Source organism: Polypterus senegalus, chromosome 15, assembly GCF_016835505.1.
Source record: "Polypterus senegalus isolate Bchr_013 chromosome 15, ASM1683550v1, whole genome shotgun sequence".
NCBI lineage: Eukaryota > Metazoa > Chordata > Cladistia > Polypteriformes > Polypteridae > Polypterus > Polypterus senegalus.
The window spans coordinates 126,164,962-126,179,036 of record NC_053168.1 but is presented as its reverse complement, the minus strand read 5'-3'; the positions used below and the strand labels follow the sequence as shown (position 1 = coordinate 126,179,036).

Sequence of the window (14,075 nt, the reverse complement as noted above, 5' to 3'; positions counted from 1 at the left end):
AAACAATGTCTGTAATCAAATTAAATGCAAAAGAATCTACAATAGAAATTAACCAAAGGCTTAATCAACGCATACAAATTAGCCAAAAAAGAAGCACAGAAAAATACATTTTTGAAAAATTCACATGGGAAATCTTGGAGGATGTGTTCACAATCTTGGCTTTGCATCTGTTCAGGTGTACTTAGGGTTTCATCCCCGGTTTACTTGCCCTTTTCTTTGCTTTTTCAATTGTATTTTGTTATTGTAGTTCTGTTTTGGTTTCTTTTTTCTCCTTATTTTAACTTCTTAATTGTATTTTTTTGTCATTATTGCATTATCTGAAATGATGTCTCAAATGCCAATGTTAGCCCTAACCCTTTATAAGCCTGCAAAGACTGCATTGTATGTTTCAGCAGCGTTACAAACGTCGCCGGCTTCTCTGTGGATTTCAATTGTAAGGACTTGCTTGATTTCTCTTTTTTTAACCCTCTTTTCATTTCTCATTTTTGACTTTGCTTTTGATTTTTACTCTGATTTTTTGTTTTGATTTTTTTGAAGTTTTTGCTTGTGATCGGTTCTTGTTCTGAATATTCCATTTCTGTTGATAAGTCTTGAATGGAACATTTCATTTGGCCAGAGGTTTCACAGTGTTTGCTCATTTTTTTGAAGATTTTTCTCTCTAATGGGCCTGTGCAGGCCGTGAAGCCTGCTACTTGAGTTTTGGTGGTGAGGCTTATTTTTCGTTTTCTTTTATTTGATTCTTGAGGTGAGATTTTGGAGGTGAAGCCTCCTTTTGGGTTATGTGAGCTGGGCAGATCGAGACCGCACCGGAGACATGACATGTGACATGATGTAAGGGGCATGCCCTTAGCAACAGACGCCATCATGCCTTAGTGATGGGTGAACAAAATGGTGGCAATCTGTTAGAAAGAAAACTGTAACACATTCTAACCAAACCAGAATTAAAAATGGTTAATTATTAAAAAAAACCCAATACAAATGCAAGTTCAGAAGTGTTCTACATGTGGGTTAACATTGCATGATTTCTTCAGAGGAGTTATTCCATCCATCCATTTTCTAACATGCTGAATCCAAACACAGGGTCACGGGGGTCTGCTGGAGCCAATCCCAGCCAACAAAGGGCACAAGGCAGGAACCAATCCTGGGCAGGGTGCCAACCCACCGCAGCACACACACAAACACACCAAGCACACACTAAGGCCAATTTCGAATCACCAATCCACCTAACCTGCAAGTCTTTGGATTGTGGGAGGAAACCCACGCAGACATGGGGAGAACATGCAAACCCCACGCAGGGAGGACCCAGGAAGCGAACCCGGGGGGTCTCCTAACTGCGAGGCAGCAGCGCTACCACTGCGCCACCGTGCCGCCCGAGGAGTTTATTATTAATGTTAATTTACATTTTGTTTTTCCATCACATACGTCTCTCCTGATTGTGCGGGGCTCGGCCCTGCGTGGCCTGATGATTGACGTCATTAGTGTGACCCTGTAAATACTAGCGGGACGCTGCCCCCAGTATCCGTGATAAGATTCAGTTCCTTAAAAACAAAACTAAACAACTCGACTTTTGCTTCAGTTTTCATTCTCTTGGCATTTTGTGTCCTTTTTGACTTTAGGGTTTGTTATGTGCTTCCTCTCATCTTCCTAGTTTAGGATCCTCTTTCTATCCTTGACTTGATTCATTTCCCAGCATTGTTACACATTTACTTTCTCACTGTCAGCCTCAATTCATTATGAGAAGAACTTAGAAATACTGAAGAAAATTACAAGACAAAAGTAAAAAAAAAGTTTGAAATGTTAATTAAAAAGGAAGAAGACGCAATATCCACCCTTCATAGCTGCTGTAGTTTTTCAAGCCTCGGCCTACCTGCTGTGCTGCCGGACGGAGGTGCAAATGTGAACGATCCTCCAGGCAGGATGGTGAAGTTGAACGTATTTTTAGCAAAGCCAACCCCGGGCACGTAGACTGTGACCGGAGCCGAGCCAGAGGTTGTATTTCCGATTCTGCAGGTGATCTGAGTGTCTGAGAAAAGAAGAAAAAACAAATTAAAAATGAGAGATGAGGTCAACTGCGTGGCTAACGGTAAAGGAATTGAACGTTAGGCCACAAGAACATCAGTTTGGTCTGCAGGAGGAAGGCGGCTCAGTCTCACTGCCAAGGGGGAAGGCAGAAAGATGAGGAGGTTTGTACGATTATGAACGAGGAGCTACAGCAGCACTGTCACTTCACTGTCCTGGTCCAGATGTGACGATAGACTTACTTTCAACAAATTACCTAAACACGCTTGTTGCAATAAGCAAAATCACATAATTCACTTATAACATAAAGATAATGGAAAATGGATATGTGAAAGCATCTATATATATATATATATATATATATATATATATATATATATATATATATATACTGTAGATGAAGGACAAATAAAAACATCACAAAATATGAAATTCCAAAAGCGTAGTTGAGCTTTTTCTCTCCTATAGAAACAAATCACATAACTTATGAATTCTGGTCTTTCAGTTCCTGTAGTTAAGATGGAGAAGTTCTTCAGCTTTTTTATGAAGCTTCCATTGCTGGCACCATGGTGGCGTCTGTTGGCACACAGTTGGTCTCTGAAGTAGCTGACCTCTCCCTACTGTATCCCTAATTGATGCTGCGTGGGTGTGTGTTTGTGTGTGTGTGTGTGTGATGTGCTACTCTGCACTTTCTTACTGGATTTGGGAAGAAAGCTTTGTGACATGGCACGTTATCCTGCTGGAAGAAGCCATCAGAAGATGGGCACACTGTAGTCATTACAGAATGGACATGGTCAGCGTTCAGTTGGTGCCCAGAGTGTGCCAAGAAAATATCCCCCTCAACTTTACACCACCAGCAGAAGTTTGTTCTGTTCATACAAGGCAGAATGGATCCATGCTTTCCTGACCCTATCATCACCATTTTTCTAGTCTTCTGTTGTCCAGTTTGGTGACTCTGTATGAACTGCAGTCCCAGTTGCCTGTTCTTAGCTGACAGGAGTGGCACACGGTTTGCTCTCCTGCTGCTATAGCCCACCCGCTTCGAGGTTTAATGTGCTGTGCGTTTAGAGCTGCTCTTCTGCATACCTCGGTCGTAATAATTAATAATAATAATATTTGAATTACTCTTTCCTTTTTTTCAGCTTCAGTCAGTCTGGCCATTCTCCTCTGACCTCAACAACATAAACAAGGCATTTTCGCCCAAAGAACTGCCGCTCACTGGATGTTTTGCCCTTTTTAGATCATTCTCTGTAAACCCTAGAGATGGTTGTGTGTAAAAATCCCAGTAGATCAGCAGTTTCTGAAATATTCAGAGCAGCCCGTCTGCCACCAACAACCATGCCACGTCACTTCAGTCTCTTTTCTTCCCCATTTTGATGCACAGTTTGAACTTTAGCAGGTTTTCTTGACAACGTCTACAGGCCAAAACGCATTGTGTTGCTGCCATGTGATTGGCTGATTAGATATTTGTGCTAACAAGCAGTTGAACAGGTGGACCTAATAAAGTGGCTGGTGAGGGTCTGCTTCTGTTATGTGACATTCGCTGTGACGTTTGTGAAAGCAGCATTAACCTTTGTGTTGCACCACCTGTTGGAAGTCAACAGTTTCCATACACTTAGGGTGAGTTCTTTTAAACTCACTTTATAACCCTCCACAGATTTTATACTAACAAACTATAAATTGGGCCTGTTGTTTAAGACATCCACTTTGTGCAGGGCAAAAGTCATTTTTTCCACCAATGTTCCTAGACGTCAGAGTATTTCACTTTTTATAGACTATAACACAATTCCAAAGTTTATATTGCATGAATATTGCTGTGATGTGAGAGAAACAGAAATAACTGTGTGGTAATGGATGGGGTATTTAATTACCTACATACCACTTAAAGTGACGATAACACAGGCACAGCCACCAACAGAAACAGAAGGCTTGGCATTGGCAGGTTGACTTGTAAACCTGGAGCCGGTCACCGTCAGAATGGTATCTGATACTGAAAATCCTGAAAGAAAAATGATATACAAATATCATGTATGAGATGATGGGCACACAGATAGATAGATAGATAGATAGATAGATAGATAGATAGATAGATAGATAGATAGATAGATAGATAGATAGATAGATAGATAGATAGATAGATAGATAGATCAGCATCAGTGCACCATCAGCCCCCCTGCCCAGCCATCAAAAGAGTACCTTTAGTGGGGCTTATTCCAGATATAACCGGCGTCTTCAGTGGATCCCATTGATAAGAACAGTCACCCGAACACATAGAGATGATATTATTGATATAAACTTGAACCTGACGAGAAGAAATGCAATCAAATAAGTTGGGTACCACCTTGAGATTCAAGTAATGTCAAACAACATTTTCAGAGTTTCATTCAGATAAATAAAAAACAGGTCAGGTCAGGGAGGAAAACAAAGGCAGCTGGGATGGAATGATAAGGACGTGCGGTTTGGAGAAGTGAGGAGGAGGAGGGGACTGAAATTCTGGAGATGACTGAAGGGAAGACCAAGAATGAAATAAGTGGCATGGAAATGAGGAAGAGTAGGAGGATTTAGAGCATACGTAAAAATGGAGAAGACTTATCAAGGGAGTTTGCTCCCTACAAAGGGATAAGTGGTGTGTAAGAAGACGACTCAGATCGACAATACCATCCATTCTCAGATACGGTTCATTCAATTTAAAGTTAGAGTATTGAGCAAAGGGAGAAATGGTTAAGAGGTTGCAGGCCCATCTGTTGTAGAAACCCAGCATTCAGCAGAGTACAGCACAGTGTCGGAGGTGTCTTGCGTCCACTAAGAATGAGTGACGTTTTGATAACCAGTTTCAACATGAAGCATTAATACCTGAGGCTTTCGCTGAGGCACGCGGTAGAAATCTCCTAAAACGCTCTGTTTGAATAAGCCTCCATCTCTTTCAGTAGAAGCGTTAAGATAGGCGTTCTTCCCAATGACTGAGGAGCTGTTAATCTGAAATGAACCAAAATGGATCAGACACTTTACACCATGATGACCTAACTAATCACCTAAAAACCTAAAAGGTTTTTTTTGGGAGTTTTTTCCTTGTCTTCTCAGAGAGTCAAGGCTGGGGGGCTGTCAAAAGGCAGGGCCTGTTAAAGCCCATTGCGGCACTTCCTGTGTGATTTTGGGCTATACAAAAATAAACTATATTGTATTGTAAACTGTGTAATCAGAGGGGGTCTGAGGTGTTTAATAAGGCAGGACATCAAGACCCACACACATGTAAATAGTGACACATGGGACAGCTGGAAGGGGGTTGTTTGTGGAGAAAGGCCACAGGCCAAAGGCACAAAATGGGAGGCAGGCCCGGTGGTGGTGGTACTTTAGCTCAGGATTGCTTAAGGAGGTAAGTGAGCACAGAAAGAATCATTCCATGTGAATGTTTTAAAAATCTCTGGCATACTTTGGATATTTCTAGAAACTGGATGATATCAGATGTTAGCCCATTATATTCAAAATGTGACCAGAAGAAGAAAATGGTGTCCAGACAGATCCAAGTAACTACAGGCCAGTAAGTTTCACATGTATCATAGGGAAATTAGTGAATGGAATTATTAAGGAAAAGATTGAGCATCACCCAAAAATAGCTGTCATGTGTTAACAGCTGGGTACCCTGGGTTCAGACAGGGAAGTCGTTTTTGACTGATGTGCTGGAATTCAATGAGGAGACAACAAAACCAAAAACAAAACCTATAACTGACAATGAATTGCTTGGCTAACCATGAAATAAATATATGAAATAAATATTTGAGATGCTGTAAATGTATGAAAGAAATACCTGGAGGGTAGGTTGTTTGCCAGGAACACTCAGCCAAGTCACTTTCCATACATAACCTCGACAGTCTCCCCATTTCAACACATCCACTTGTCCCATACCTGGGATGCCCACCAGGGCGTACTTCAGATCGGCAGCTGAAATGTTCACCGGGAGATCTATGGAAGAAATAGACGAGAAACACAAACACAATAAATGTTACATGGTGCCTGTCTCATCTGAAATCGTCAAATGGCACCTTCCATTTCGTATCTGTTTGCCTACCTGTTATATAATTCATTTCATATTTCAAGTATTTTGTAGTGTCTTTAACACTGATCTATCTGATATACTGTATAGTGCCTCTCCTATCTGTCTGTGTTATGTAGGGCTTTTCCTACCTAGTTTTCCACTTATGTTAGGTTATATAGTGCCTTTCATCTCTCTCTCTCTCTCTCTCTTCTCTGTCAGCCATGAACCTAGGAGCCTCTTTCAGGGGAAGAGGAACTCAATGACCAGGGAGTGAAGTTGACAACGTCTCCTCTTTCATCCTCAGAGCTCCCAAAGCAGAAGACCAGAACACAACAGTCCTGCATCTTCTGCCTCAGATTCAGTATAAGAAGCAACAACACCAGAGGCTGATGGTTTGAAACTCCAGAAATGACTGACCACCCTTTTGTTTGGCTTTTTGGCTTGCTTATTAAAGGGGGAATACCACAGTGGTACCCCAACCCCTTCTCTTGTGTTTCCCATTCATTGTATAACATTTATATTATACAATGCCTTTTCTATCTATCTATCTATCTATCTATCTATCTATCTATCTATCTATCTATCTATCTATCTATTATATAGTGCCTTTCATATCTATCTATCTATTCCATATTATATACTTTAGTATCATTTTCTTCCAGTACTTTGAGCTTCAGATACCAGGAAGCTCCTTAATTTGTCTTCTCGTGTGTCTTTTGCTCACATGCATTGTGGGGTCTCCACTGTGTTGTATATTCCCCTCTAGCCACTTTACCTCTCACAGACAGGTAATAAAACAAATCTAAAACACATTTGATATCTCTTGCCCCACATGTATCTTCAGTGCTCTTCCTCTGTATCCTCGTGTGTCTGAACCTTTCTTGACCGGCACTTCTTCTCTTGAGCTCGTTCCCCTAAAGCCTGATTCTCCAACGTGTCTTCTTTGCCTCCTTTCTGTTTTTATACTTCGTGTCTTGGAAGGCGACTCGCTCAGCCTGCCTCCTCTGATTCTTCTCCTTGTGTGTCTCACACTCTTTCACTTGCGTCACCAAAGCCAGACTGTCCAATCAGATTGCTCGCAGGGATAGAATGCACACACACACACACTCAGAATTTAGCATTTTATTATACAGTAGCTAATGTAAAGTTGACACCAGTGACAAACAAATGTCAACGATCACAAATGCCTGTGCCGCTGGAGAAGCTAAGGCCAGAATTTTTCAACTTACTTTTGATTTCTTGCCCATAGATGCTCACGTCAAAGGAGCCCATGATCGGAGGTGACGCCGCCTGGACTCTTGTCACCCTGAAAGTAGTCAATTTGTTCCAGTTGGACCCCTGATAGACAGTTTCATTCTCACCATCACCAGAAATATTCTTTAAGAGAAGAGGAACAGCAGAGAGCTTTATATATTTGTGAAACGTATAAAAAACACTCTTTCCTCCAGAGCACCCTCAGGTGACTATAAAGAAAACTCTTCAGTGGCTGGTATCCATTTATAAAATGTGCGAGTGCAAAAACAGACTGTTGGGAAACCCCACCTTGACTTTCCAGTCCAACAGACCTGCTGTCAGGCCAACTGGTGACTCTGAATTGCCCAGTGTAGGTGTGCCCCATAATCGGATGGTCCTCTGGCTTCACTTGGGTTTGGGGTCTGCTCAAGAGGTCCCCCTTCAGGAGACTGATAATAAACACAGGTTTATATGGTCTAAATGGAGGGTAAGATGAGAAACTCCACAGATGAGCTGCATGAGATATATGAAGGTTAGCTTTGGTGTCCTGAGATGCAGACTGTTTGATCTTTGACAACATTAACTTTTATTTTCACACAGGAGGAGATGGGCAGCCAACTGGTCGAGGTCTCCAGGACCCTGACTCTGTCTGACTTTTTCTTTTTTAACTGTCTGTGGATCACCTCCATTGAAGTTGCTCACTGGAGCTTTTATTTTCCGCTTCTCCACTGTCAGCTGGCTATGTCGATAATATCAATGGAAGATCATTATTAGCATCTGTCACAGAAAAAAAAAATCTGACTCGCGGTTTCACAAAGGATCTGTTAATATAATGTTTATGCTTTCCTATGGTTTGCTTATCATTAAGCAAAAACCCCAAATAACCCACACAGCTCTGCGGAGAAGAAGTACGTGTGCACTTTAAATATGCCTTCCTTCTCTTCTAATGTGAAAACGCAGGGTCACTCCTTATATACTGACAGGTAAAAATGGTGCATGAGGTTCTTCATATGGCGATGACCACTCATTGCTTGGTTGTCCTCCCACTCCATAACAGAAAACAGACAACATTGCAGGGTGACGTATCAGGTGTTTAACTAACAGTATAATACAGTAGTATGTTAACTTGAACTATACATGTAGTTCATAATAAAGCCCAAATATATGAGCAGAAGCAATTTGAAATAGTAAAGCAATATTAAAGAACACAGTCAGTGACAGTAGAATTTTCTGAGGTCTTCACAAGTAAGGAAGTAGATGACCTCCCAGCAGTAACAGGGACTACTAAGGAGGTGCTGAGTGGTTTGGAAATTGTAGAGCGAAAAGAGCTGCTCAGATTAAACAGGCTGAAATCAAACAAATCACCAGAACCAGATAATATTTACCTTCAAGTTCTTAAGGAGGTTAGTGAGTGCAGAGAGAAACCCGTGACACATATTTTTAGGAAGTCACTGCACACTGGGGAAATTCCAACGCACTGGGAAATGGCAAATATCATCCTATTATATAAAAAGGGTGACTGGGCAGATCGAAGCAACTATAGGCCAGTAAGCTTAACATGAAACATCACAGGAAAATTAATGGAAGGAATTATTAAGGATAAGATTGAGCAGCACATGGCAACAACAGGAGCTTTATTGAACAGTCAGTATGGGGTCAGAAGAGGAGGCTGTGTTTTAATACCAACCTGGAATTCTATGAGGAAGCAACAAAAGAATATAACTAAAGTGGAGCGTATAATATTATTGATAAGTGATAAGTGATAAGGCGCCACATGAGAGGGTTGGGCATCAGACTAAAAAAATGGCAGTTCAGGGTGTGGTATGTAGATGGGTGAAGAATTGGCTGAGACACAGGAAGAGGAGGGCAATGGTATCAGGAACCTTATCAGAATTGGGTGAAGTAAAGAGTGGTGTCCAGCAGGGGGCAGTGCTGGGGCCGCTGCTAGTTTTATTATATAGAAATGATTTGGTTAGGAATATAAATAACAAGCTGGTTAAATCTTCAGATGAAACCAAGACTGCAAGACAAACACAAATCTGGTGAGTCTTTACAGAAGGACTTGGACAACATGCAGGCCTGGGCAGATTTGTGGCAGATGAAATTTAATGTCAGTAAATATAAAGTGTTACACATAGGAAGGAAGGTTTGAATACACAATGGGCGGTCAGAAAATCAAGAATACATCTCATGAGAGTGACTTAGGAGCTATAGTGGACTATTAAGTGCCAGACAAAGTTCAGAGGCCATTAAGGAGGCAAACAGTATGTCAGGTTATATAGCGCCTTGATGTGTGGAGTACAAGTCACAGGAGGTGACGCTCAGGCTTTATAACACACTGGTGAGGCCTCATCTGAAGTCCTATTTTGGATTACATAAAGGACATAACAGCACTAGAGGAACTCCAGAGAAGAGCGACTAGGCTGATTCAGGGCTACAGGAGTAAGTTATGAAGGAGGATTAGCAGAGCTGAGTCTTTACTGTCTTTATAAAAGAAGATAAAGAGGTGACATGACTGAGGTGTTTAAAATTGTGAAGGGAATTAGTCCAGTGGATCGAGACTTTGACTTTATGAGTTGTCACGCACGTGCGAGTAGGAGGCCGCGGACGGATTCGAGCGCACCTAGGAACGTATTCGCCGGCAGGGAATGGCGGGGTACTAACTTTCTCCCTTTGCTTCCTCATAGGAAAAAAGACCTCCCTCCGCCATAGCTGACGGCTGACCGCAGTACGGCACTTCCGCCCTTCCTCCGCCATCTTGCCATGACGTTATCCTTCCCATCCTCCCTCACGGTCCTTCCCAGCATCCTTGCACTTCCGGCTCCTCCCCTATAAAATGGCCGCGGACGCCACGGTTCGGCGTCACGCTTATGAACAGTTATTTGTTTATGATTTTGACCTCTTTTGTTGATTGTGGAATCCCGACAATATACGGGGCCGGAGAACCCCAAACCTCTTTGCTGTCTCCTGCTCCATCTTTTACAGAGTTCATCAGGAACACAGGGGCACAGTTGGAAACTTGTTAAAGGCGAATTTCACCCAAACATTAGGAAGTTTTTCTTCACACAGAGAACCACAGACCCGTGGAATAAGCGACCAAGTAGTGTGGCGGACATCAGAACTTTAGGGACCTTCAGTACTGCACTTGGCATTTCGTTTAGAAGCATGATGTGAACAGGACTCTCTGAGTGGCCTGCTCTCATCCAGGTTGTTCTGATGTTCTAACTATGAGTGAATACAGATATCCTCCTCACAGCAGACAGATCATGAAAGGCGCTATATGTCCTGAAAGATGCCGTGCATATACAGATAGGAGAAACTTTTCCCCCACAGATCCATTTATGTAAATTGCTTTGTTTAATTGTGTGTCTAAACTGACGTCTCTTTTTATGCGTGTGCTTTATATGATTTGTACAATTTGTAAACTTATTACGGCCCTCTGAGCCGGCGCTCCCTGAAGGCGCTATACTGCTGCTGGCTCTGACCAAGATGGGGAGATGTAGAATATCTCTACAGTCTAACAGCTAATACGTTGTGGTTCTGTTACGCTCTTAGGAGGTCTGCTGTTTGGAAACTTTTAGTTGCTTTGATTCATAATTGTTATGATATCATTTCCCTTTTTACATGAGAATAAATGATTCCAACTCACCTGGGCAAATCTGATTTCCATCAAAGGGAAGTCATATCCACAGTTCATCGGCATTAGGGTGACTCTGTAACAGCTCTCTGAAGTCCGTCTGCCTTGCTTCTGAATTACCGAAAGGTCCTGCAAAAAGATTCCTCTCCCGGCGAGAGCTGAGCGCCTCAGGTTTAGGTCTGAAAGAGAGACGATACGAACCATACAGTCGACACGTAACTGGTAATGGACACCTGTGGAATACGACTAGCGACCCGCTGCTCTGAATCCGCTGTCAGCCGCAGATACAGTATGGATATCCTCACGTGTTAGAAGTGAGGAGACTTACTGCACCTCCCTCACAATTAACTTACAGACTCACTAAAACCCCACAATGAGTGGGACAGAGCAGGCCAGCCTCAAAATCTCCTGTTTCTCAAAAGGAATGTCCATCCGCTCCCTTTGCCATCTCCTGGGTCTTCTCCCAGTGGGCCATGCCTGGTACAGCCAGCCCCTGTTTTAGTTGTTCAGCGGACACCCAATCTTTATCCAAAATGTACCTCAGCTGCTTTTGTAAGCTTCCTTTCCTTCACTCTGCTTTTCTTCAGCAGATTTGAATCTTCTCTTTGTATCAATAAGGAGACCTTCTAGCGTCTTTAGTAATCCAGGGCTTGCTGTTGCTGTGTCGACACGGACGTCCACATAGTCAGTGAGGCCGTGGCTGATGTGACTCGCACATCATTATTATCATAAAGAAGTTATCTTACTTCAAGTAAAGGTAGCTTCAGTTTTTGTTCTAATAAACGTACAACTATGTGCATATTTTCAAAGTGCAGGAAAGAATATGAATATACAGGAACTATCATCAGACATGATATAAAGAATAGCTTTAGAAGTGAACGTTTTTACACATCAAGTAAAGCTGTTTTGCTCAGGTTTACACTTTTGTGATATAATCATGCAGACAAAGTCAAATATATACTGTACAGGGTGAGTGAAAATTATGTTAACATTTGATGGAGGAAACAATTCATTCACAAAACGTACTTCATATGTGCAAAATGATTTACAGGAATGTCTCAACCTCTTCGCCGCCACGTTCAACACATGGACCATATGTGGCACATAAAGTGGATACAAGTCTATCTATACACAGCAGTACCATCAGTGTTAACATAATTTTGATTCCCCCTGTATCTATACAGTATATAGTAATTTAAAAATCAAAAAAGTAATCAAAGAAAATATTTTACCTTGCATATTAGTTACTGTGTAGTCGCTGCCGATGTAGATGGTGTCAATTAAATAATCCTGAGTCGGACTCAGCCGGTTGAGTGTAATTTGCTGAACTTTATAATCAGTTCCAGGGTAAGAAGCCTTTAAAAGTCGCAGCATATCAATGCAAATGTACTGCCATCTGTAAAGGCAGACCAGAAGACACAAATTGACATCCATACGGTAGAGAAGGTGTCTTCACAATGTCTACACATCCTTCACGTTGTTCACATTTTGTTATGCAATGTGAAGGAAAGGCAGCAATGCTCCAATAACTGCAAGGCTTGTAGGCCTGACAGCCTCCAAAGTCGTGTCCAGAATGAAGTCATGTTAAGGAAAGCAAAGCATTATGGGATTGGATGTCTTTAATAAACTCTTACTTAAGCAATTGCAAAAACGACTTTGGTCAGTGCTAAGCCAGAATGTTCCAGTAAGTGGTTCCGTATTCTGACGAGATGAGGACTGAAGTCCATTCTCGTGATCTCCCAAATCACTTAAGGGAGGTTTGTTTCGTTTTTTTCTTGATTTTTTGAGCATTGGGTTATAAAAAGCTTGGGATTGCAATCAATTAAACAATCAAGCAATCAATCAGAGTTGCTATCATGACTGCTGTGGGGTTTGATGTACTTCTCCAATAAATCATCTCGACTGTGACTTTGTCTTTTTGTCTCCACAGTTAACATCATTTAAATTATTCCTTGAGTCTCTATGACAATTTCAATAAACGTCGTCTCTAGCAATTTAAAGCAATACCTGTCAATCATGACTCAAATACTTACTCATCTGCTTGAACAATTCCGACTTCAAACTGGTTCTGATAGCTGTTTGTCTGCTGCTTCTCAACGACCGAGAAGCTCAGGCCGATGGAGCTGTTTAGAAATCCTTTGTATGCAAAGCACAGCTAAAACATCACAGAAAAGGACGATTAGGAACGAGCCATTGTGGGTATGATGATTTACAGTAAGCACGATTCTTCAGCAGACTACCACAACTCAACCATCAGGCTGCATTAACAATAATATTGTATTAACTTTTACAAGTGAAGTTCAAGCAATACATTCAGTAAATCCTGTGAAGGACACATGAGAAGGAGTGAAGGCGTAGGAGGCACACTGAGAGTCGTCTTCAAAAATGGGAAGCACAAAAGCAGCTAGCAGGCTTTACAGGAACACACTGGACAGGGGGAGCGCCACTCGGGAGAGCTTCAAACACACGAGGATACCAAATTAAAGCTGCTTGAGGTACACTTAGGGCAAGAAATAGCAAATATTTCAAAATATATTCCACGACTTGTCTTTTACAGGTAACATGGTAAGCCTGTTTAGGTGAAAGGGAAGCTTAAACTAAAGTAAACACAGTAGTTTGAAACTGATTGACATAAATGGAGCCTAACGCTGTCCATCCATTCATTAATTGTTGAGCTCCGGCCAGGTGACAACGGGGAGAGGAAAATTAAAAAATCTGGGGGTCCACAGTCAATTCAAACAGAGAAAGTTAAAGACCAAGTCAGACACAATTACAGCCCTAGTTTAATATTAAAACACTTATTAATAATAGATATTAGCAATAATGCATACCAAGAATAACATCCAAGCTGCCCAACCTCCTCACAAGGCGCAGTTATTAAATAGTAAATGTAGTATTTTATATCCAAAGACTTACTTACCATATTGTGAGTACTCAGTGAGATTTCGCCATATTGATCCCATGTGCTTCTCACTTGATTCTGATTAAATAAGGGGCTGGGGTTCAAAGCACTGAAATGGCCGCAGAAGGCTTCTCTGTCAGAAACGCGAGAATAGTACCAAGACTAAAAAGAGATTTTCAGAGTCTAGTAAGCTGACATATTACGACTGATAACACAAAGACACATGTAACAGGCAGGTCACACAATGTCAC

General features: G+C 41.7%; 1 protein-coding gene across 1 annotated transcript in view; it reads right to left on the bottom strand.

Moving 5' to 3' along the window:
* Positions 1-14,075, bottom strand: part of LOC120515530 (fibrocystin-L-like) — a 137,983-nt gene that overhangs the window by 81,977 nt on the left and 41,931 nt on the right. The window contains 10 exon segments of the mRNA XM_039736591.1: positions 1,868-2,023; positions 3,899-4,018; positions 4,216-4,321; positions 4,873-4,995; positions 5,825-5,979; positions 7,282-7,429; positions 10,935-11,101; positions 12,155-12,318; positions 12,956-13,077; positions 13,843-13,986. Of these exon segments, the coding sequence (XP_039592525.1) occupies positions 1,868-2,023; positions 3,899-4,018; positions 4,216-4,321; positions 4,873-4,995; positions 5,825-5,979; positions 7,282-7,429; positions 10,935-11,101; positions 12,155-12,318; positions 12,956-13,077; positions 13,843-13,986 (1,405 nt within the window).